The sequence below is a fragment of the Sceloporus undulatus genome, chromosome 2 (genome assembly GCF_019175285.1).
Source record: "Sceloporus undulatus isolate JIND9_A2432 ecotype Alabama chromosome 2, SceUnd_v1.1, whole genome shotgun sequence".
Classification (NCBI taxonomy): Eukaryota; Metazoa; Chordata; class Lepidosauria; order Squamata; family Phrynosomatidae; genus Sceloporus; species Sceloporus undulatus.
The window spans coordinates 197,913,144-197,938,951 of record NC_056523.1 but is presented as its reverse complement, the minus strand read 5'-3'; the positions used below and the strand labels follow the sequence as shown (position 1 = coordinate 197,938,951).

At 42.3% G+C, this 25,808-nt stretch overlaps 1 protein-coding gene across 1 annotated transcript; it reads right to left on the bottom strand.

Annotated features, from left to right (window-relative positions):
• Nucleotides 1-1,462: 1,462 nt before the first annotated feature.
• On the bottom strand, nucleotides 1,463-25,487 carry EPOR (erythropoietin receptor). The gene is made up of 8 exons (XM_042453827.1): nucleotides 25,099-25,487; nucleotides 17,294-17,435; nucleotides 15,978-16,159; nucleotides 13,192-13,343; nucleotides 12,469-12,616; nucleotides 6,331-6,418; nucleotides 5,585-5,672; nucleotides 1,463-3,422 (listed from the first exon to the last, which is right to left on the bottom strand). Exons 1-8 carry the CDS (start codon nucleotides 25,205-25,207, stop codon nucleotides 2,853-2,855), a joined length of 1,479 nt encoding a protein of 492 aa, XP_042309761.1. The 5' UTR covers nucleotides 25,208-25,487; the 3' UTR covers nucleotides 1,463-2,852.
• Between the last annotated feature and the right edge of the window lie 321 nt (nucleotides 25,488-25,808).

Below are 25,808 nucleotides of genomic sequence, written 5' to 3'. Positions count from 1 at the left end.
TCACTTTTTGTTGTGGGTCCTTATTTTGTATTCACCTAATGCTGAAGCCAGGCAGGATCTACATTCAATATTAGTTTACACACATGGACTGGTCACAATCCTATATGGTCCAGTCTAACACAGCAGAAGGTTGCAAAATTTGGAAAAAGGCTATAAATGGTCATTCGCTGCACCCGCCCTGGCTGTTCTGTACCTGGCAAGAATGGTAGGGAAGCCAGATGCAAAACAATAACATCCTCTGCTGAGGCCTTCCAGAGATTTCAGCAGATGTAAGCATTTCACGTTAGGCTATGGGGGCATGGATGGGAAGGGCTTGGAAAACTGGCAGAGGCTGGTCTCAAAAGGGTCAAACTTCTGTTTCTTTAGCCATGGGAAAACCTGAGAACAGAAGACCTACTTTTCTGTAAGTGGTAAGGGAACGTTTTAATTGGAGGGCATCAGGGATTTTTGTTATGTTTCCCTAGTTAATTGTTGGTTCAAGGAGTCTGGAATGTAATCAGTTTCTGTACTTTGCAACTTTCTAATATAAGCTATGCCTGGAAAGGGATGCTCCAATAAACGATACTCAGAAACCTGGTGTAATCCTTCTTACTTAAAATAAAACTACCACAAACTCTCTGTTAGACATGAAATCAAAGGCTTTCACAGCTGGCAGCCATAGTTTTTTGTGGTTTTTTTGGACTATGTGACTGTGTTCTAGAAGAGTTTATTCCTAAGATGTCACCGGCATCTATGGCTGGCATCTTCAGAGAATTCTCTGAATATGCCTGTAACAGATACTGGCAAAACGTCAGGAATAAACTCTTCTAGAACATGGCCACATAGCCTGAAAAACCCACAAAAACTCTGTTAGGCCTTGGCATGGTTTTGGTTACTTAGCACACAAGATTCCTTTCTTCTGCAGGGGCAGAGAAGGGAAAAGTGGTTTTACTTTGGGCTACTCCCTCTGAGGGATCGTGTTCCACTGTCAAACAGCTCTTACTATGAGGAAGTTCTTTCTAATGTTTAGGTGGAATCTCTTTTCCTGTAGTTTGAATCTATTGCTCCCAGTCCTACTCTCTTGCTCCATCCTCTGTATGGCATCCTTTCAGATACTGTATTTAAACAGGGCTGTCATATCAGCTCTTAGCCATCTCTTCTCCAGGATAAACATACTCAGCTCCCTAAGTCTCTCTCCGTGGGGCTTCCATACCTTTCACCATTTTGGTCCCCTCCTTTGAACACACTCCATCCTTTTTGAACTGTGGTGCCCTGGACACAGGATTCCAGGTGAGGCCTGACCAGAGCAGAATAGAGTGGCACTATTACTTCCCTTGATCTAGACACTATACTGCTATTGATGCAGCCTAGAATTGCACAGGCTTTTTTAGCTGCCACATCACACTACTGACTCACATTTAACTTGTGGTCTACAGGCAAACACAAAACAGGGAATGAACCAAAACAAAACCCATTAATTTTGTTTATTTGTTTATTTTAAAAAACTATACATTTATTTTTTTTAAAAAAGTTAATGAAATGTTTATAAAACTATGTCCAATTCCAGTCTGAATTCTTAATCATAATTAAAAAAACTGTATATAGACCTATTTGTGAAAATGAAATTATAGTCCTAGTGTTGAAATGTGTAGTTTCACACCAATTGTCTCATGTTGGTCTGGTCCACTCCTTTGAAAAATAGTTTAAAAACAGGAGGGAAAGTTCAAGGTCTTGTCTAGTGTTATCCGAAGATTGTGAACACACTCAGATGAACAAATAACAGTAATCTTCTCATCTATTCCTACATAATCAACCCAGTGTAAGAGAGTAAACAGCAGACAGAATACTTATACAGTTTTCCTCAAATTTGGAGGATTCTCTTCCAGGGTTTCTGTGCTTATTCAAACAGACAGACCCTTAACATGTGAATCGTTTTGTTTTGTCCCCCCCCCCCTATCCTCATTCTACAGATGAGAAAGCCTAGTGCACACTTTGATCTGTAGCACAATGGAGGACTCCAGGATTCCAGGAACTCTTGCATGTTCTTCTCTGTTCCTGAACTCCACTCTTTCTTTCCAAGGCTGGAAGAAGTTTCCTCAAGTCTTCAGTCTCAGGCCCACAAACTTAAGCAACATTTGAGGCTTGGTTTTATAACACAGCATGAAAACTTATTTTTAACATAGGCCTATAGACCAAAAGATGGAGCCAAAGGAAAGTTTAGACCTTCTTGCTTGCTGGTGTAGTATCAAAAGAATTTCCTCCAGTTGTGAAGGGTGAATTGATTTACCTGGCTGGTTCACCTGTTACTCAGAGAGTTTCCAGTTTCCAAGCAGGCTCTGTGCCTCAAGGCTGGGAAAAAATGGCATTCGGAGACTACAGCTGCTCCATCAGCCAGCACTGAATTTTTCAAGCCCTGCTCAAGCCCTGGAAGTCTTGTCTATCTGGAAACCTCCCGGGCCATGCCCACAGAGTCCTATGGGACACATTGTTTCAGACAAAGTTGGCCTGCTTTACAGAACAGGTTTGCCTCTGTGGTTCCAAGGTAAAGACACTGCAGTGCTTTTCATGTCAAATGTCCTGTTTGCTGGCTCAAAGTTTAATCGTGGACCAAATATGTCCTAAGTATTTTCCTTGTGCTATGTGCCCTTTGTCCATTTACTGCCCATTCACCATCACCTCTCCATCTGGTTTGTAAACCTCTCTTCCTTCCATCAGTGCAAGCTGGAGCTTCTGAGGTGGCCCCGAGTTGTTCCCACTAGAGTTTAGTTCCCACTAGAAGGAGGGGAAGAGGTGCCAGACTCTGGGGCTACTTATCTCCTTGCCTCATTTCTCCTTGGCCAAGCTGCCTAGCTGTGTGCTCGCCACCATCACCACTAAGAGCACACAATGTAGGTAGGCAAGAATGGCTCTGGCCCACCATCACAGAGGTTGGTGTATAAGCTTGCTTGGCCTGGACTGGACTCTGAAAGACTGTAGTCAGCAGAAATCCCAGAGTCAGACACCATCTGGTAGCTGCTCTTGAGCTGGACCTCCTCCGCCTTGGGATGACCCTGAGGACAGAGGCTTTCTGAACTAGGGTCGAATACAGTGTACTCAAAGCTGGAGGATGTTTGGCTGAGTTCCGGGGACCTTGTTCCTCCACTAAGGGCTGGGTCCAGGCCCTCACTGCTGTCACTGTCCAGCAAGAGCAGGGAAGCATCCCCACCAAGGCAGCAGGGCACAAGATCTTCATCCAAGACAAGGTAGTCACCCTGGAATACTTCTGAAGTTTGAGGGAGCTCCACAATGTTGCGTGTCTTGGGGGGAAGCGGAGGAGGGAGGCGAGGGCCATCCCTCTTCCGGCCATCACAGTCAGACAGGACCTCCACCAGGAAGGGCTGCTCCTCCAAATAGGGCGAGTTTTGGCTCCACCACAGGTAGGCACTCTGATGTCCCATCCAAAGCTGCAAAGAAAGAGTGGTTGTTGTGTCAAGAACTAGGACACAGAATGCCATCGTACAGAGAGCCTTCCTCATCTTTCTTGTTTCATGTTTTTCTGCCAGTGGCTGCCTGTTTCCTCCTCTTTTACTCCCATGGTCCTCCCATCTCCATTTGAACTCTCCTGCAGAATGCTGCCTGCTTTGCTCCACCTTTACATTTGCAAACCCTTTGAGCTAGAGTGACTTAGCAGAGACTATTATTAGGACTAACTGACAAAAGCCTTGGGGCTCACAAACTTCAGCTGAAACCCTTTAAGCTGAACCTTACTAGTTGTTACTGGTTTTAAACATGGTTTGGGGTTGTGCCATGTTTGCGGTCTACCGCAATACCAAAGAAAGTTTGGAGTTCAGATAACGTAGCCATATAGTACTCAATAATAATAATAATAATAATAATAATAATAATAATAATAATAATAATAAATTTAACACCTTTCCACCAACACATTCATAAATTACACTTTGCACATATTTTTGTCTTTATGGAGGCCCCACACTCAAAAATATCAACTTTTTTGGCATCTTGTACACTCTGGCAACTTTTTCTCCAATGCATTGGTACTCAGGCTCTGGTCCCCAATTCCCAGAATGCCTGAGCACTGGACATACTGGCTTGGACTTCTGGGAATCCAAAATACCTGAAGGCCAAAGTTTGAGAGCCACTGCTCTAATGATCCTTTTTCTTCACAAAACTGTCTCAGGGAATTGCTCTCCAGATGTTGTCTCTCAATTGAAATACCTTTTAGAAAGTTGGTTAGCACCTGAACTGCCATTTTAGGTCTCTAGAAAGTAAGTGTGTATGTACACAGCTTGATCCTAAAACCACATGTAAATGCATGCACATGAGCATTATGAAATAGTGTTCCACAGCATTTGGTCCTGCATATGTTTTGGATTTCAACTCCCAGAAGCCCTCTTCATCCTGGCCAATGGTAAGGGATTATTGGGAGCTGAAGTCCAAAACATCTGGGGTCAGAAGTCAAGAACTACTGCTCTAAGACATCATATGATGCACAATCTACCATCAAGATGTCTCTCTCACACACAAACACAAACAAAATTTAGAAAGACCTAAATGAGGGCATCTCAACTGGTAACAATTTTGAAAAGGTATTTCCTTTGGGACAGTCTGCCATCATGGTTGGGCAAAGCAAATGTAAACACTGCAACAGCGATAGAGGGTTATAGTCCTATTAAACTAGTCAGACTAAGTATATATACTCTGTTAAGTCGAAGGCTTTCATGGCCAGCATCCATAGTTTTTTGTGGGTTTTTCGGGCTATGTGGCAGTTCTAGAGGAGTTTATTCCTGATGTTTCACCACAGATGCTGGCGAAACGTCAGTAATAAACTCCTCTAGAACATGGCCACATAGCCCAAAAACCCACAAAAAACTATATATCCTCTACTTCAGTGGTTCTTAACCTTTGGTCCACTAGATATTCTGGGATTCAGCTCCTAGAAACCTTGACCATTGGCCAAGCTGGCTGGGGCTTCTGGGAGCTGAAGTCCAAAACACCTGGAAGACCAAAATTTGAGAACCACCACTCTACCTGATATCTAACATGCACCAACTGGGAGCTATTGACTTTTAGAAATCAGTTTGCCACTGGAAAAGTGCATGATTAGGTTGTATTGCATGCAGGGCGATAATGGTGTCTTTCAGAAGCTGCTGCATTGCAATTCTAATCAGACCCAGTCAACAAATCTATTGGTTAGGAATGCTGGGAACCATAGTGCAATAACATCTGGAGGGTCATTACAACTGCTTGACAAATCCATATAACTGTCCCTGTTTTCACCTGCTGAAGGATATATTGGCAGATATGTCTTTGGCTTCATGAAGTGCAACAGAGAAAAAGAAAAAGAAATCTACTGGCTATGAATTCCGAAAGGAATCTCCTTGCACAAAGACTTCCATAAAGCATTTGTCCCTTTCACTTTTAAAATAATTGGTACCTCTCATTTCAAGGTGCTTGGCCACCAAGTGCCCCAGCTTCTATATTGAAGGACTGAGAGGTGTGTGATCCCACCGCTACGTCAAACCACTAACCACTCCAAGCTCTGCTACAGTGTGAAATGGGAATCCTGGGGAGCAAACACACACAGATGAGGGCAGTGTGATACCTGGAAGTTGCCTTTGTAGATTGTGAAAAGGTCCTTGAATTCATGCTCTGGAGAAGGGATTACAGGCCACATCTTCTGCTTCAAAAATCTAGTGGAAGGGAATGGGACAGAATGACCAGTTGTGAGATGATATGTACAAAAGAAGCATGAATACAGGATGACACCCCACCACCATCACTTCAGAGAATTATAAAAATTAAGACCAGCTATGCCAGTGGTTCTCAAATGGTGGGGCAGGACCTGTGGCAGTAGGAGGGACATGAGAATTGGTCATAGGGGGCCCAAGACTTAGAGGTATTCTTCCCGAACTTTTTTTATGTGTAAAATTTACACATGCATTGAGTTAAATACTAAATTTACTTAAATAAAACTGTTCTATTTTGAACGATGTTGTTTCCTTCTAAAATTTTTACATATGAATACATATGAATTTGCGAATGAAAATACACACACTAAATAAAATAAATATTTTTATTCATATGCTACATTGAGTGGGTTGGGCTTGATATTCACATGTAGATGTAAATAAAAAAAAAAGGGGGGGGTCCCAAGGATAAAAAATTTGAGTACCACTGATCTATGGAATTCCCATAGGGCTCAAATTGAAGAGAGTTGAGATGATGTTACAGGACCTCCAGATCTGGTCACCATAGTCCAGATATGTAGAATGGTGGAGAGGAGCGGCCATCTGATAGAGGCCAATGGGCAAGAAGACCAAAGATTTCCCAGAGCAGTCTAAATGATACCTGTGTTTGGACATGAGAGTGATGAAAGCCAAGATCAGAACGATCAACACCAGAATGAGTGACAGTGTCAGGATGAGGGGATCCAGATCTGCAAGGCAGAAGAGCAGGTTAAGGCCCCAGGAAGCTTAGACACTTGCAGTGGAAGAACTGTGGAAGAACCATTCATGATACATTCAGCCAACCATTTTTTATGTTGGAGCCTCTTGGAAAAATGACTTAGAATGGTCTGACAGTCTTGTTTGGCTTGCAATTTATCACCTGGTCTTTTTCAAGTTCTTCTGATTTGGGGTCAAGCAAACCTTGATAGTTAAATGCTTCAGAATAGTTAAATACTATGCTGATCATATCACCCTGTTAAAATCACCAGAATATTCCAATTATGGTGATGGCATCTATTGTCATCTGCTCACCTGTGAGCAATCAAAATGTCTCCCTTCCACCACACAATCTAAATTTAAAACTGTCTAATGAACTGACTGTATCATGATACCAAGTTATGTAATATAATATTAAGTACAAAATTCACAACTGTTTGGAAGAACTGTATTGTTATGTTTGAGAAATACATACTTAATAACAATGTTCTACAATGCGCCTGTATTTTACGTGGGTGCAGCATATGCTGCTTTCAGCATACGCTGAAAGCCACACAAGAAAAGCCCCTTGTGCGTCCCAGAAGAAGTAATGGGCCATGTGCCCATGCCATAGGTGTGCTGTAGGCGTGAGCCCCATTACTTTTAATGGGTCTCCAGTACACGTGAATTTCCCCTTACGTGGTGGGATCCAGAATGGATCACCACGTAAGGAGAGGAACTACTATATTAAAAAAAATCTCCTCCTCCTGTTCCTGCAGATTTTGAAGACTATATAAGATGATGAGAGAGAACACAACATGATAATGGGAAAATATGAATATATTTCATGGGAAGCAGTGGTCTCATCAGAACAGGACTTTAGGAGTAGAAGTCTAGGATCTTAAATCCTCAGAATGAGCAGGAACGCTGGCCTACTACATCTTGAATTAATGCACATTACTAGCTGAAGAAGTGGGGAGAAGATAAATCTTATACATAGGTTATAATATTAATTCCAAAATTTAAAAATAACTTGCTGAGCCAGTAGTGGGAAGAATGGTAGTTTTTAAGAATGGGGTGTATAGTTTTAAAATCAGTCTCATCTTTGCAGTCACTGTTGCCTTACAAAAGGAACGGCACATAATAAATAGGACTGGAGAATTAGAAAAGGAGACTGACAGTTTGTGCAGACTGGCTATTAAGGCTGGCCCTGAGGCAGAGTCGGGGCATGACATCCACACGACGCATGCCTATGGTGGTGTGATATGCAAGCTGCGCCTGCACCACACAGTGCATGGCATCACGGCGCTCCTCTAGCGCTGTGTTTAGATAATGCAGTGCCAAAGGAGTGCTGTAAAGCTGTGGCACGGCAGCTACAACACTCTTTCCAGGGCGCAAAAAGGAGCTGTTTTTTGTGGATCCTTTTTGTTCTGTGGAAAGACCAGGTCGGGGCTGCAGTGTGTGGTTGCCATGGCCCTGATCTGGCTCTAAAAGGGGTGGCCTGAACAGCCCCTAACTCTAAAACACTGCAGAAATAATGCAGTTTGAGACCAATTTAACTGCCCTCGGTCAGTGCTAGGAAATCCTGGGGAATTGTAGTTTATTGTAGCACCAGAGCTCTCTGACAGAGAAGGTAAAATGTCAAACAAAAACTATAGTTCCCAGAATTCCATAGCAGTGAGCCAGGGCAATTAAAGTGATCTCAAACTGGATTATTTCTGCAGTGTGTTTTGAACCTAACAGGAATTAGGGCATCTAACTGATGTATAATGTCTGGAAAATCACAAACATTAATGTAAAAGAAGCCCAAATAGAGCTTTTCATGTTGAAAAAGATTTTTTACATTGGATGACCTTTCCTTTTTTTTGGAACACTTTGAAAAAATTATGTAGTTAGATTTAAGATACACTGTATTAATAGAAACCCATTGCCAGGATGACTGGCTTAGGGCCATATTTCAAATTCATTCTTTATGAGTTTAGATATCCCCTGCCAAATCTATTGCCTGTTTTCTGCTTAGTATTGTGGGTCTTTCTTATCCACTGGGGTTTGGTTTCAGAGCACTATTCTGGGGATACCAAAATATGTGGCTACTCAAGTCCCATTAAATGCAGTGGCATAGTCAAACAGTATCCCTTATATAAAATGACAAAACAAGGTTTGCTTTCAAGCTGTGGATGCTTGAATCCATAGATTAAAAAATTCCGTGGATGTGGAGGACTGACTGTAATTAGAAAAAGAAACACTGCTAAAATAATTGGTGTAGAAATCAAAATAATCATATGCACAAAAATCACTAGTAAGTGGTTCTGCACTGTCTTCAGAATAGTATCTGAATGGTAATAGACATTGCAAATTCTGTTCATAGCTGTAGAGCAGTGGTTCTCAACCTGTGGGTCTCTTTAGGGGTCGAATGACCCTTTCATGGGGTTGCCTAAGACCTATTTAATTATAGTTATGAAGTAGCAATGAAAACAGTTTCATGGGTTTGGGTCACCACAACATGAGGAACCGTATAAAAGGGTCGCGGCATTAGGAAGGTTGGGAACCACTGCTGTAGAAGATTGTTTTTTAAACAGAGCTTTGGGCAGTTTTTAAAATCATTGACAAAACCAAAACTATTAACAGTCTGAAACCAACAATGAACTTCTAAGATGGAATAGAGGATTCCAACACAATCCAGGGAACTTTCCACCTCAACTATCCACAGTTTTCAATAAGCTGCCCAAATTAGTTATGAGGAAGGGAAAGGAGAGGAAGAAAGTCCCAAACGTTCTGCCAGTGGAATGATGAACTTATCCCATGTTCAAAATGGTATAAAAGCAAACCAAACAAGAACAAACAGAACATGTGAAATGAAAAAAACACTTGAGTAAATTTCATTTGAATTTCTTTTGCTGTATTGCAGCTTGCTACAATTCAATTCCCCCCTTTCCCGACTTTGCCCATAGGAATAAGAAAAATCTCACATAAAAATCTGGCCACCCTCCATCCCCAGTTCTGTGGTTTATTCTGAGTAAGAAACAGTCAAAATCAAAAGAGTCAGTACTAAAGGATGAGGGATGGAATGGTTCAGCTTTTCCAAGTGGTAAACTTTATTATGTTGCTAATGCCTTCAAAGGGCTAACAGAATGGGTACACAATGACAATCCACAAAAGAAGATTGGAGTTAAAATTCAAGGATCTTTTGTATCTATTTTACAGGCTTTATGATTGGAAAGCAGGGTTTGAACATAGGAAACATCATACATAACAGAAATATATTTCTATTATGAATATAAATATAAAAGCATGCTGGAGTGAGCAAAACCACTGGTAGCACCCATAATATATAGTCTTGAATTTAATCCTTTTGAACTTCTTGGAATTTTTGATCTGCAGAGGGGAAACACAGTCTTTGTAGAGAAAAGAGATTTCATGTGTAATAACTAGTAAAGTGAATATGTGAATATTACAAATATTTTTGGTGGAAAATCTGGTTTGGATATCTTTAGACCAAAAATTACATAGAGAAACAAGAGGAAAAGTGACATTTCAATATAGAGAACTGTGGCCCGTTACAAACAGGCATAAAAGTACATCCTGGGGACGTACTAGGGTTAGAAAGGGGCGTCACTTCCTGACGCCCCTAACCCTAGTACGGACCCAGTCTGTACAAAATGGTGGCACCCGTTCCACATGGGGGCCGCCATTAACAATGTCACAAACGCGCCGCCTCCAAACGAGGCGGTGTGGACGTGATGCCATCATGCTGTGCGAGGGTGCCTAGAGCACCCTTTCTGCGGCGCAAGAAGGAGCTCCGAAACGGCGCTCCTTATGAGGTTTGCGTCGCTGGCGCAGCCTTTAGATGGCTGTGCCAGCAACACAGAGGAGAAAGGGGTCGAGTGGCCCCTTTCTCCTTCTCCCCACCATTGCCAGGTGTCCTTGGGGCTTGAAGCCCCAAGGACACCCCTTTCCAGGCTGCGGGGAAGCGGCCTTTTGCTGCTTCCCCACGGCCTGGAAAGTGGCGGATCAGGGCCTCAGAGGCTGCCGTTGTGGCAGCTGAGGCCCTGATACAGCAGGGAAAGGGCCGCTTACAGGCCGCCCCAAACAGGTGGTCTGTAACGCGCCTGTATTTAGGGAAATGGTATCACTTGTTAAAATATGTAATCTTAACATTTATAAAATATTGCTGAAATGCAATTGAACAATTGATTAACTAAAGCAAAGATTCAGTCACACAGTAAACTTAAGGGGGGAAAAACTTGCATCCCTCAATCATCTGAGGTATACTTCTGATTGTATAACTTCTGTCTTTCTATACTACAGACTCTCTCACACTCTACAGTTATAGCACTGTGGTACCACTTTAACTGCCATAGTAGCATCCTATGGAATCCTGGGATTTGTAGTTTGGTCAGAGGGACTAGAGGAGCTGGACATTTCGACCAGATTCTGTAAAAGTGCTTTGCCTCTAGCTGCAATGACTCCTGATCTACTTCTGAGCCCAAGGGCTTCAATATGCATAAGCCCAGCACTTTCAAAGGTTTTAAGATGCTTGTGGCAGTCTTGTGAAAGATTTATAAGATCCTCTTCAGAGAGAGCGCCCTTGAGTGCTTCCATGACTGTAGTCAGAAAGACAACCTGGGAGAGGGCCTTCTGGATAAAAGATCCAGAGAGGTTTACCTTCTCTGTGATGTTTTTATACCAGGGAAGACCTTTCTATCCTCCTGGTCCTTTCAACTTGTTTTACTCATTTATCTCTCGTAGAAAAGGTTATGCTGCAGTTTTTACTACAATGTAGGGTGGACAAGTGTAGAGATAGCCACATTAATAATGTGAATTTAATCAGTGTTAATCAGAGCTGCAGAATTTTGATAGTGGGATTGATGATGATGATGATCATGATGATGATGATCATGATAACATCAACAACAACAATTTACAAGAGTAAAGTTATTTGGCCCCATTTGTTGTTGTTGTGTGCCTTCAAGTCATTTCTGGCTTATGACAGCCCTAAGGTGAATCTATCATGGGGTTTTCTTGGCAAGTTCCTTCAGAGGGGGTTTGCTATTGCCATCCTCTGAGGCTGAGAAAGTGTGACTTGCCCAGTCAGTTTACATGGCCAGGGATTCGAATCCCGGTCACCAGAGTCATAGTCCAACGCTCAAACCACTACACCAAGTTCTTTCTACTGATGCCAATTATACTGCCTTAAAAAACAACAACTGGCTGTCCATCTGTTGGGAATGTCCTCTTCCTTGCCTCCTACTTCTCCCACCTTTTGAAGGGATTTCTTTTCAAGGGATAAATCATTTTTAATGACTTTGATTTTTTTAAAAAGTGGCTTTGGCCTTCATCTTCACTCCCACCACAACATCAGCAAATCAAAAGCTGTGGTCTTCCCAGGTTTTACAGTTGTTGAATGCAGAGCCCTGGAAGACTTGACCCCGCCATCCCACTGCCATGATGTAGTCCTCCAGGGCTCTATGACAAATGAACATAGAACCCTAAGTTGCTGGTAGAGTTATTGCTCTCTTTCCAAGAAATGGGAAAGGAAAATTACAAAGTAATTTCCTACTCTCACTTACTGATGTTTTTCACCCAGTGTGGGCCCATGCTTTAAAAGGTTTGGGGGGTGGTGGTGGATGTTTTAAGGCACAACACTAATCCGAGTGGCAGCTTGGGGCTTTTTTTTTTATGATTTTTCAATTGGAAAAAAATCAAAATATAAAAGCTTTGGGAGCCTAGGGGACTTTGCTGTTGTTGTGTGCCTTCAAGAAGTCAACCCTAAGGTGAATCACAGGGTTTTCTCTGGCTGAGAGTGTATGATTCACCTAAGGTCACCCAGTGGATTTCTATGGCCAAGCTGGGAATCAAACCCTGATCTTCAGTGCTCAAACTACTACATCAAGCTGGCTCTCTAGGGAAACTTAGGGGTATGCAAAATAAATAAATCTCCCTACTCTTGTGTTTTATTATTAAAACCAGTTATTTATAATTTTGTCATGGTAAACCACCTAGAGCTTTATAGGACTGTTGAAATAACTACAATGAATGAATGAACAACATGAAGATTCCTTACCGCTGGGTATCACTACTGACACAGATTGTGACCAGACACTCCAGTAGCCATCATAGGATCCTCGAGCCTTGGCCCTCACTGCCAGAGTGTAGTGAATCCCACTTTTCAGATTCACAAGGTGATATGTCTGCCCAATGGTAGTCTCCACCTGAACAACAAAAGCAGAGGTAAGAGGGAAGGAATCATAGAATTATAGCACCATAGAGCTAGAAAAGACTCCAAGGGTCATCCAGTCCACCTCTCTGCCAAGCAGGAACACACAATCAAAGTACCCCCGACAGATGGCCATCCTGCCCCTGTTTAAAAACCTCCAAAGAAGGAGACTTCATCACATCCCGAGGGAGTGTGTTGACCAGCTCTTACTGCCAGGAAATTCCTCCTAATGTTTAGATGGAATTTCTTTTTCTGTACTTTGTGTCCATTACTCCAGGAACTATTCCTGGAGGAGCAGAAAAAAGCTTGCTCCATCCTCAAATACTTAAATAGGGCTATCATATCACCTCTTAACCTCCGCATCCTCAGACTAAACATACCCAGCTCCCTAAGTTGCTCCTCATATGACATGGTTTCCAGAACTTTCACCATTTTGGTCGCCCTCCTCTGGACACACTCCAGTTTGTCATCATCCTTTTTGAATTATGGTGCCCAGAATTGGACATATTCCACATGAGGCCGAAAGAGGGAGACAGTTTCCAGTTAGGTAGCAAACAACCAGTGACTTACCCGGTGGGTCTCGTAACCCTCAGGGGAGATGGAGACCTCATAGTGCAGGTTGCTGTCCATGTTTGTAACCGGAGGTGGCAACCAGCTCACATTCAACAGTTGTGATGACTCCAGCAGCTGCACTGTCAGGTTGGAGGGGGGATCCAATAAAACTGTCACAAGTGGAAGAAAAGGAGAATAGTAGTGTCAGAATAGAGAGGATGAGCCAGCGTTGCCTAGTGGCTTGAGTTGACAACTATGGGCTCTGGAGACCAGAGTTTGAATCCCATCTTGGCCATATAAACCCACTGGGTGCCCTTGGGGAAATCACTCCCTCTCATCCTCAGAAGATGACAATGGCAAACCTACTCTGATGAAACTTGCCAAAAAATCCTTGTGGTGGGGTCACCATAAGTCGGAAATGACTTGAAGGCACCCAACAACACACATCCTTCCTCTTTACATTAAGGCAGTGGTTGGGAAATTTGGTGTATGAAAAATGGCCCCCAACATAGCTGTTTCTTGATTTAAGGCAATGCAATAGACAGTGCATTTACCACTCACATTACCCATCTCTGCCAGGCCTGTATTATCTCTCCTGCTTTGCCACCAGGGCTGGCTTGACCTCAGGCAGCAGATGCTCAGGGACAGTGATGAAATGAAGGACAGAGCTCTGTGTCCCATCAGACCTGACTAGTGACCCCTAAACTAATCTGTAGCTCTCTCACATGGATGTGTGGCTCCTGTCCTGTGTCTCCAGTGCTGAAATAAGTTTGAACAGCCAAGCAGGGCAACTTTGATATAGGAAAGGAGTGGAGGCACCATCTTTGTCCTTTGACTCAGCAGCAGATGATTCCTTGCTCCAGAAAAACCCTGGCACTGAGGCCTAGCAATGCAATCCTATCAACATTTAGATGTATGACATTAAGAATTCTCTGAAGATGCCAGCCACAGATGTTGGCAAAATGTCAGGTACTCCATCTTCTAGAACATGGCCACATTGAAAAACCCACAAAAAACTATGGATGCCGGCCTTGAAAGCCTTCAACTTCACATTTAGATGTATGTTCCACTGAACTCCCTTGCTACAATTAGCATTTTCTGCTATGGCAGTTTTCCTGTGCCTTTCAATGGTGGCACAGCGTAACAATGGAGAATACTGCACTACACTGGTATAGTGTTTTTATTCCACTTTCACTGCTACTCTGCCTTCTGTGGCATTCTGGGATTTGTAGTTTAGTGAGGACTAAGGGCTCTCTGGCTGTGAATTCTAAATGTCTTTCCCTAAATTGCAAATCACGGAATGCCACAGGAGTCAGCCACAGCAATAAAAGTGGAATGATAGCACTATAATTTTGTGGTGTGTGGTATATTCAACAGATGAAGCTTTTCTTGATACAGAGGTGTAGCAATGAGAAACGTTTCACCTGACAAGGTTTTATCACACAGGTATAGTCTGTCTCTGCTATCATTCTTTCTTTGTTTGTTTAATGGACAACTAATCTATTGAGAGTCAAACCACTTGAATTTCACATATGCCCTTATCACACGTGGGGTTTTGCAGCTCAGATCCGGAGTCACTCCTGGTCTAACCATACGAATTCACGTTAAAATGTGATGTATTATCACACGTGATTGATTTCTATGTGGGGGTCGTTCCGAGGCGGATCCACAGTCAATCTGAAGTGACCATCTACTTCCATTGCTGCCAAGGGGGAAATGCTGCTGGGGAAAGGGCAGAGAGCTACTGGGGAATGAATGTATTCATGTTTTAACGTGGACAGAGATGAGGGTGGGCAGTGGATGCTGGTTTGAAAGCAAAAACGGACTCCAGAGCCCATAGAAAAGGCTGCTAGTTAGGATGAAAAAACGGACTCCAAAGCCCAAAGAAACAGCTGCTGGTTGGGATGAAATAATGGACTCCAAAGCCCATAGAAAAGGCTGCTGGTTGGAATGAAATAACGGACTCCAAAGCCCATAGAAACGGCTGCTGGTTGGGATGAAATAACGGACTCCAAAGCCCATAGAAAAGGCTGCTGGTTAGAATGAAAAAACAGACTCCAGAGCCCATAGAAAAGGCTGCTAGTTAGAATGAAAGGATGGCACATTCGGATGTTTCAGGGAGGAATGGAGAACTGTCAAGGAAGGCACATTTGGGTGATGCTGGAAGGGTTTTGGGAGCTGGCAAGGATGGCACATTCAGATGTTTCAGGGGGAATAAAATAGAGGGGAAGAGGAAATGTGAGGCTCTCATTCACGTGAGGCTGGCATTCACGTGAAACTGGAATCAGGAAGTGGGCCCCTCCTTCATCCCAGAAGTGCAAAGCTTCTTGATGCATTCAGAGCCCCACTGAGTATGCACAAGGGTGCTGATTCGAATAGTTGAATCTGCATGTTATATACCAGTGTGGTAATTCAATGTGCACTGGCTCCGCTTTGCCTCAGTAATGACCACAATTTTGTTCTTCATGTGTGATAATTCATCACATGAATTGCCTTGGATTCGAATTGACTCTGCTTCTCCTTCACTTCGGATTGGCTTTGGATTTGAGTTCCAATCTCATGTGTGATAAGGGCCATAGACTCTTTGCCCATTCTATTGTGGCTAGAGCAAGCACTTGGATTTAGTACTTGTGGTGGGTTGCTGCCTTATGAGAAAACATCCCGAGGTGAAAGATTTCCCATCTAATCTAGAAATCTAGGAAGCCAAATTTGGGGCATGTTGGAAGATAGACTCTTTCCGGATTAGGAAGATAGTGGTTGGGTCACATCCTACAGAGCCCATCCCTCTTATGCTTAGGACTTACTTAGCCTTTCGACATAGAGGTCTCTTCTGCTATATATGGTGCGGTTTGTCTCATCAAAGACCTTTATTTCTATGGGAGCAAAGGCCGAAACATCTCCCCGTGGAAAGAAGCAAGTATAGCGTGTTGTGTTCCAAGGTGTGTACTCCAGAGTCAAATTGCACAGCGTCAAGTATTTGTCTTCCCTGAATGAAAGGAAATGATAGAATTTTATGAAAACATGGGACAAAATTATTCTGGAAAGTTTCTTTATTGTTCCCAGTAGAAACCACAGAAACAAGATGGACATTACTTTAGGAGCCTCCTGAAGACCAGACAGGCATCTACGTGATTTACAATGTTCATCAGGAAAATGTTTACTTCTGAGATTTTTTAAAAAGCTTCCCATCAGGGCTAGCAGTCAGGATACAACATTAAAAATGTCAAATGCTTTTGAGCAAACATTTGGATGAGTATTTCAAATTTACATCTGAACTCTTCTCCAGCATTTGTGCAGCTCCTGGCAATATTTCCCACTCTCCTTTCTCTTTGTCTTCTCCTCTTCTTTCTCTAGTTTGGGACAGGCAAAGTGCAACCCTTGTTGGACTGGAGCTCCCCAAAACCCTAGTCGGAAAAGCCAATGGTGATGAATGCTGGGAGTTGCAGTCCAACTATATCTGGAGGGCCAGTAGTGTGCCTTACGCTGTCCTAAACCCTTCTGCCTGGTCTGCCCCTCAGTAGAACCAATGCCAGAGAGAAACTCTTTTGTCTGCAACATCCCATCCTCTGTTGAATGTTATGGTGGCTTCCCACCATACGTTCAAATGAGGACTCCCATCATCCTCAACCAGAACATCATTTGCTGTGCTGTCTGGGTAAATTATAGTCAAATGTCCAATACAGGTGAAGGGAAATAGGTGTGGGATGGCTACTCTGTTGTATTTAGCCATTTGTTGGAACCAAGGGTTGGGTCTATGGTTGACAGATTAAAACTGCAGGGGGTTCCTGTACTGTTAAAAGTTGCGTAAAAGGAGACTAATTAGCAGTTGCTTGTTACCTGGTTATGTATCAAGCAAGACTTTTGAAACTCCCTGTTTTACACAACACATTAAAAATACTGGAGCCATCTTCAGTTCTCAGTCCAACAACCCTTGGGTCTAATATTAAGGACAGGTACAGGGTCACCATAAAATATCTTTTTTTAAAATGGCAGGTTTGGGGAGGAGATCTGGCAAATCCAGGAGGATCCAAGCTGATAGATCTGAGCATCTTCATGTCTAAGAGCCAAAATGCTAACCCCTTGAGACTGACTATTCTTGTATAACTTATAAGCCACTCACCCATACTTGTAGCCAAAGCTGTAAGTGCTTCGATTGTTCTGTTCATCAGCATTGCTGGATGTCTCCCAGAAGCAAGCCAGCTCTTCCATTTTCTCTGTGAAACACTTGGGGTATGAGATGTTCTCTTTCTGTAGAAATGAAACTAGAGGCAAAACCAGAAATGTTACCTGCAGAAATGGAGAAGGAGCTGGGTATGTTTAGCCTGGAGAAGACTCAGGCTGCATCCGCACTGCAGAAATAATCCAGCTTGACGTGGCTCAATGCTATGGAATTCTGGGAACTGTGTTGTGGCACCTGCTCTGCCCAGAATTCCATAACATTGAGCCATGGGAGTTAAAGTGGTGTCAAACTGAATCATTTCTGCAGAGTGGATTCAGCCTAAGAGGTGACATGACAGAGATCTTTAAATATCTGAAGGGATTCATAAAGAAGAGGGAATTCTTATTATTGTTATTATTATTATTATACTTTACTTATATAGCGCTGTAGATTTGCACAGCACTGTACATACAATCAATAAAACAAATGAAAATAAACCTGCCTATGGCATACAATCTACAGAATAATAACAAAATACATATAAAATCTGTCGGGGATGCTTTGATTTAGATTTCCTGCATGGCAGGGGGTTGAACTGGATGGCCCTAGTGGTCTCTTCCAACTCTACGATTCTATGATTCTATAATACAGAATAATGCATGATAGAATTCGATAAAAAAGCAAGCAACAACAAATGAGGGGTTTTTCCCCTGCTGCTCCAGGGAACATAAACTAATGGTTTCAAATAACGCAAAAAGAGATTCTACCTAAATGTTATTGACTGTAAGACCTGTTTGCGAGTGGAATATATTGCCTCAGAAAATGGTATATTATCCTTTGGATTTTTTTTTTAAAACAGAAGTTGGAAGCGACAGGATATCTTTCAGAAGTGCTTTGGTCGTATATTCCTGCATGGCAAGGGCAAGAGATTGGGCCCTTGTGGTTCCTTCCAGTTCTGTGCTTCTGAAGTTCTTCATCTCACAAGTTATCAGTACCTAGCAAATCTGTGTATTCTGAACTAAAAATAAAACAAAGCATTATTTTCTCTTAAACAACCCAAATTTGGCAACATGGAAGGAAAAAAAAGGTGGGGGGGAAATCCTTGTGAACTAAGATTTTCAGAGTGGCAAAAGTTTGTTTTATATGGGGAAGGGGAGGCGAGGACTATTTATGATGGCAAATGATCTTCTCCCTTGGCTTCCTCCACCACAGCCTTCCGTATACACACCAGGTTCCAGCACTATATGTTTCTAAAATAAGAGATGCAGAAACTCAAGTTTGCTTATATTTAATGATCTTCCCTGGGGAAACATTGCAAGTATTTTTGTGTGTGTGTCTAGGGGGGGATTTGCTTTATTAGTTTTGTTAATTTTTAAAGTTTTTTTAATTTCATTTTTATTGAGCTAAGCTTTGAAATTTTATTTTTCTTAAAACGACAGTTCCCAAAATCTGGGAAGTAGCCCAAAAATATAATTCATCCAAATAGGATTTCTAGAGGGGAAAAAACAAAGCTGGCTCCTATGCCTTTAAATGGTACTGTTGAAGAGGGATTTCAGCCTTAAGTGGTTGGATGCCTTTTTGACATAGAAAAGAGCATACAAATGCAAGAATTTACTAGCTAACCGATCACTCAACCAAGCAACCAGTGGCAGTGTTTCTTGGCACACAACCACTTAAAAGCAACATCTGCTGCAAGTCCTGCTTGAGCACAGCCATTCAAGGTACAAGAGCCGCCTCCAGTTTTCATTCTGGCAGCCTTAAATGGTTGGATGCCTTTGTGACAGAGAAAGCAGCCTACAAATGCAAGAACTAACTAGCTAACCAATCATTCAACCAAGCAGCCAGTGGCAGAATATCCAGCACTTTGTGCATGCTCTCCTCTCTTTTGTTTTCCTACAATCATGTCCCCAGTTTGATTCCCCATAGTCACTAAGGTTTGAGTAGCTGAAACTGAACTCTGTAACAGGTTCTCCCTTGTACTTCCCTCCATTCCTCCTGAACTGTTCTATGTGTCCACAAATGTGTGGAGCTGAGTCAGGTTTTATTATTCCCTGCCAACACCTCTTCATTTCCTGCAAGCATTAATCTACAGTGGGTCCTTGGAATCCATGGGGTGCATGGATGTGTTTGGTTCCAGGAAATCCAAAATCCATGGAGGCCCAAATCCCATTAAATACAATGGCATAGTGAAGTGGCATCTCTTATATACAATGGCAAAAGCAAGGTTTGCTTTTGGAATTTACATATCAAGCTGTGGATGCTTGACTTTGTGGGTAAAAAATCCATGGGTACTAAGGGCTGGCTGTATTTGAATTGTTTCCTCAGACGTTTCCCACATCAGAGCTGCATGCCGAAGTCTGGTGCTCCATGGACTGGCATGCAGCAGACTGACTGTGCTTTTCAATATTCAGAAACTAAAAATCTATATACAGTGGACCCTTGTTATATGCTGGGGTTTGATTCCAAGATCCCCCGTGTATAACAAAATGTGCGTATGCTCAAGTCCCATTAAATATAATGGCATAGCAAAATGGTGTCCCTTATAAAAAATGGAAAATCAAGGTTTGATATTTGAAATTTATACTTTTTTGAACATATTCAAACTGTGTATGCTTGAATCCGTGTATAAAAAATCCATGTATAAGAAGGGCCGACTGTAAATCAAAATGTAAATGTTCATTTGTTCAAAATCTTAAATCTCCGAACGTTCTTCACCAATTGCTTTGAAATTTTGACACAACATTCCATTCAAATATACACCTGTTTTTATATACATATACCTACTATTATATAGATGTCACACCTGTGACAGGTAAAATATGTTTTTTAAAAAACAGCACCATCTGTTGGACGTAACAGCAACACACGCTATGCTAAATATTTGATTGGCATTTGCAATCACCATCAACAAATCTTGAGGGCCAATCTTTAGAATTGTGCAGTTTAGATCTAGACATGGATTATATGTTGCGCGTTCTAGAGTCGGCAAACCAGACAATCTCTATATCTACACAGACAATGGCACAACAAAAAATATTGTATACCCACATGTGCTGTGAAATTAAATATTTCAGAAATGTGCACTTTCTCTTTTCTTTCTTTTCCATTTAACCAGACTGAGCCACAGCAACGCGTGGCTGGGTACAGCTAGTAAGTAAATAAAATGGAAGCATTTTCTGTATCACAAAAGACCCAAGAAACTTCTCTATATGCTACTATTCCCCACCAATGACCATAGCCACAGGTTGAGGTTGAACCAGCCCAACCTTTAGGCAGAGTTAAGCAACCTGCTCAGACTTCAGAATCTTACAGGTGGGGAACAATGGCATTTCTCTTCAGTCTCCTGCAAGATCCTTCCTCATCATAGAGGACAGTTAAATTTACCATAGATCTGCTCTATATGCCCCACCAGCAACCCATTGATCTCAGTGGTGGTGCTGGTGGAGGACACCATTTTGCATTGCCAGTATTGATGTCAGATTCATCTGCCAGTCATGTTTGTTTCTGTACTTGGAGACTGGCACAGCTTGTTGGCTTTGCACAGGGTTGTTTTTTTTTTCTACACTACCCAACCAAAGCACTGTAATAATAATAATAATAATTTATTTATATTCTGACTTTTCCCGAGGGAGTTAAGGCAGATTATAAAAGAGAGTATAACAATAAAATATACTGCGACTCCACTTTAGCTGCTATGGCAGCATCCTAGGAAACCTGGGTCTTTCAGTGTGGTCAGAGTGGGGGCTTCTAATACAGACTCTGCTTCATGAGACTAGTCCACAGATATAGCAAGCTTTCCTGCCACCTTAAACACAAGCAGTTTTCACACAGCCCATCTCCAAATGGTCAAAGGCTGCATGGTCAGCATATGTACTTTTGTGTATATGGACCGGGGACCTTCCATTCTACACAGTCACAGCACTTGTATAGCACATTCACAGTGCTCTGAATGAGAAATTCTTAGTGCCTTTCCCTAAATGGCAAATCCCAGGATTCCACAGGAGAGAACCATGACAGTTAAAGTGGAATCATAGTGTTGTAATTGTGATGTGTGAAAGGACCCCTGGTTTCAGGTCATACACGCACATCAAAGATATGCAGCAACATTTTGTTGAGGGCCACGTGTTTGTTGTTATTTGGCAAACATTGTAAACTGTCATGCTTATATACAGAGTCACACGGTTAGGAACCATGCCTTTTAGGACCTATTTTCCTTAAATTTTACACACACACACAACTTACAGGCCTCTGCAATTGACATGTGTTTCCCGAGATAAGGGTTGGGTTGGAGTGCACACCCTCAAACCCTGTTTTCCGTTCCCGCCAGTTCTAGCAGAATCTGGCTTGAGGAAAGAAGTACAGGAAAGAGGAGGGTGCACCAGAGAAAGAGCTTATTATCCAACACAGAGAGATGTATTTTTATATGGCTACTAATATAGACCAGTTAGAGATTCTCAGTCTCCTGAGGCCAAGTCAGTTGTTTGAAAGGAGCCATGCAGAGGTAGGGTCATGTAGGCTCTCTTTTATTTCAGTCCTTCATTCATGCAACCCCACTTTTGACTCTAGAAATATCAGCCCATAGGAATCATCAGATTCTGGTATTACTGCAATACCAGAGAATAATAACTGTTTTGCTTTGCTTAGTCCTTTGGCCTTCAGAAAACAGCAGTCTAGCTGTGAGCACGCTAATTTGCCTTGATCTCTCACAGCCCTTTGTAAAATGGGACCAATATCCTATTTCAGATTCTTGCTCATTCCCACAAAGTGTGGTTTTAGCTTTGTTCCCACCAAGTCTGCAAATGGATGTGTCTCTGAGTGTGTGTAAATTGTAAATTGTAAAGTGATGTATTCAAGTCTTATAGTCCAAGTCTCAAGTCAAGTCTCTGCCTTCATGTCTCATGTCCAGTCTCAAGCCCTTGCAAGATACTTTCAAGTTGAGTCTCAAGTCTGGGAGCTAACTTTTGACAGAAAAAAATGAGAGTTGGTGCATTTTTTGCAGGAACAGCAAGGGTATTAGGAAATGGGCTTGAGGTGGGGTTGAAGTCTGCTTGGCAGCCTGTCCCTTTGCACATCAGAGGAGCCTTCTAAAGTTTTTCAAAAGCTTTAGAAGGATCCCTCCACCTCAAGCCCACACAAGCTGTTCGAAGTGAATGGCATCAACAAGACAGTCGCTAAAAATGTACAAGTCTCAAGTCAAGTCAGTATGTCATTTTTGCTAATTCAAGTCCAAGTCAAGTCATTGAAGCAACCTGAGCCTGAAGCGATTGACTCAAGTCTACAACACTGGTAAATTGACATTGAGTAAAAGGCACCACCTGTGATTAGGATTCTGTCTCACCATTTGCTACATTGGCAAGGACTGCTGGGAAATGCAGTCCAACAATCTCTAGAGTGCCTCATGATTCCCACCCCTGTTTGAGGCCTATAGCTGTGTTCCAAAAGGAAGACATACACCTGCAAGCCAGAATTTTGCATGTAGCATGTGCTTCCTCTTGTTTAAAAGCTCTTTCCAGGAGCTGTGGCTGTCTCTGTATTTCATCCTGTAGGATTGGGGCATAAGGCAGACTATTTTAAATGGAATAACTGGGAGCCTTTCATACTACACAGTTATAGCATTATGATTCCACTTTAAGTGCCACTGCTCCATCCTATGGAATCCCAGTGTTTGTAGTTAGCAAGGCACTACAGTTCTATGGGAAATACTTTTAAAAACCACATTAAAATACTAATTCCAGGATTCCGTAGGGTGGGATCATGGTAGTTAAGGTGAAATAAGTGCTATATGAGTGCTATAACTGTAGTATGGGAGATCTCATGCTTCATAAATAGTAAAGTACATAGGTTGACCCTATCTATGCAGATATGTATTCCATCATGAATTTGGAATCTCATCAGAGAAGGAACGGCAGGGTGCACATGTGAAGCTCTCTCTCACATATGCTAAGAGCATATGTGAGAGAGCATGGGGAAGGTAAATTCCTCAAATCTCCCATCAGCATGACCACAGTCATTTGGAGAATTCTGGAAGTGGTAATGGCCACGTTGATGGTGAATTTTGGTAGCTGTGTTCTGAAAATGTAACTTTCCCAAGCTCTTTTTGTGTTCTTAATTCAAAAAGCTCGATTTGTAGACTGGATATATTTAAGGTTGGCTTTAGCCTCATTTCTATGCATCCAATGTATTTAATTTTCAGGTTAACATGTAACAGTAAAAATAGCAACTAATAAATATTTAGGGAAGAACAGCAGAAGCTAAAACTAAATTTCCTCTCTAGACTTAAGTTGCAAAATTCAGATATTTGGAAGGAACAGTGGTGTTCAGTTACCACGTGGGAAATGTATACACCCACTGCTTTGGAATATTGATACTACTTTGCTAAGTACACCCTGAGTTTGTGTGTCTACACAATACATACCAAGAGCTCCACTCTAACTGGCATACACCATCCTTTGTGAGAAGTTATTATTTTTGCTTATTTTGCTTCTGCTCCTCTGCTTAACTGCATACTGATCTTCACCTAAATGTTTCTATCACCACAGGAAAGCAAACACGGGACATATGCTAAGGTGGAAAGTGAAGTCTTAAAGCTTTCAGCAAGAATCTCAAAACCTATTATCACTGCCTTCCCAGTCAACAAGAGATCATCTCTTTCGATTGATGAAAAACTGTTCTGAATTGGCCAGCTCTCTGTTTCCTTCAATATATAAGAAGAATCCACTTGACCTTACAAGATGATTCTCTATTCTGTTTAACCTCCTCAGAAAGATAGATAGGTACATAGCAAATGGATGGATAGATAGATAGATAGATAGATAGATAGATAGATAGATAGATAGATAGATGAGAGCACAAACTTCCACACTGAAACGTTTTCAATTTCAATTTCTTAGATTGTAAGCCTGAGGGCAGGGAACCGTCTAACTAAAAGATTGTATGTACAGTGCTGTGTAAATTTACAGCGCTATATAAATAAAGGTTAATAATAATAAAAATAACTCCGCTAAAAGTTTTCATTCTACTTCATACTGATTAGGGCAGCAACAGAGAAACTGAAAAAATGATACAGAAAAAAAGGTAATGCTGAAGAGCATGAGACAGAATCAACTAGAAGTGATTGATTCACTCTGTTTTGCATACACAGGCCCCATACTGACAGGCCAAAATAAAGCTCCTTTGAGTCACTTTGGAGGTATGCTGTTTAAATGATGCATGCGTCCTAAGATTCTGGAAGCCGCGGCAAAGCCACAATCCAGTCCTAAGGATGGGAGCACAGCTTTGGTGCAGTTTCCGGACTCTTAGGATGCATGCATCATTTAAACAACGTACCTCCAAACTGACTCAAAGCAGCTTTATTTTGGCCTGTCTGTATGGGGCTACACAGACCTGAAGTTTCTGTTCTTAGTCCCAACCAATTCATTGGCCCACCTGTTCAGTTACTTATTCAATGAATCTACTCTAGTTGGGACTAACCAATAGAACTCAGGTTTATTATTGCAGACTCCTGTTTATTATTGTCATGCTGCCAGCCCATACTATGGCTTGCTGCCAGCCTTCCAGGGGACTCAAAAGAGGGCTTGCATTTAGCAACAGTCAGGATGCACACAAACACATGCACACATGCAAAACGTTCAGGCACAGTTTATCATCACAGTGGTTTCTCTTGGAGTAATTCCCTTCTCTCCATGACACTCCTTCCCCAGTTGCTCAATTTCCCTCCCCACACATGTTGACTGGGCCTACCAGTCCTGATGAAACACAGAAGGTACCTTTGTTGCTGAAGTAAGGCCCCCAGTTCCCAGCATCCCCCTGAGATGAGCCAGAGGCCCAAAGCACCAGGGCCAAAAAGGTGGCAATCCATCTCCAGCCTTGCTCCATGCTGTTGGAGTTGGTTGGTGGTAGGCGGTCTTCTTTCCAGAGGTGTCCTTCCACCTGCTCTCTGCATCTGCATCTGGCCCTGTGAGAGCTGTTGCTTTCCCTCGCTTGGCTATCCAGCTGGAGGCTTTAGATAAGGGGTGGAGCAGGAACAACAAAACGGCTGTGACAGCGACAGCAGCAACTCTGAGCAGAAGTTGAAAGAGAGAAGCAAAGCTGCTCTTGTACCCTATGGGTTTTGCCACAAGTATGGGAAAGGTCTCTTTGTGTCAACAAGATCCAATGGAAGCTAAAACCTCAAGACCCGCATCCTGGGTATTCTTCCTGGTTCCACCACAGGGCACTGTTTCAGGGTGGGATGTGCCGATTTTCATTACCAGAGCATTTTAAGTCTACGGATGTGACAATCTGGGAGGCAACCTGTTTTAGAAATGAACTCTGGAAGAGGGTAGGAGGTAAATCAATACATATGCTGGTTAAGAAAAAAAAACCAATCTGATGAAAAGCAGATGAGGGGACAGTTCTTTAGATGCTACATTGGAAAGTTACTTTTAACCTGAATCTGCAGAGCATTGTCCTACTGCTGCTCAATTATGGATGGCTG

Excerpts from the sequence above, each read along its gene's own strand:
- EPOR (XM_042453827.1), bottom strand. The coding sequence starts at position 25,207 with ATGGAGCAAGGCTGGAGATGGATTGCCACCTTTTTGGCCCTGGTGCTT. Across the intron at positions 13,344-15,977 it reads CCTCTATGTCGAAAGGCTAA|TTTTATTGGATCCCCCCTCC; the intron begins GTAAGTCCTAAG and ends CACTTGTGACAG. Across the intron at positions 12,617-13,191 it reads AGGGTTACGAGACCCACCGG|GTGGAGACTACCATTGGGCA; the intron begins GTAAGTCACTGG and ends TTTGTTGTTCAG.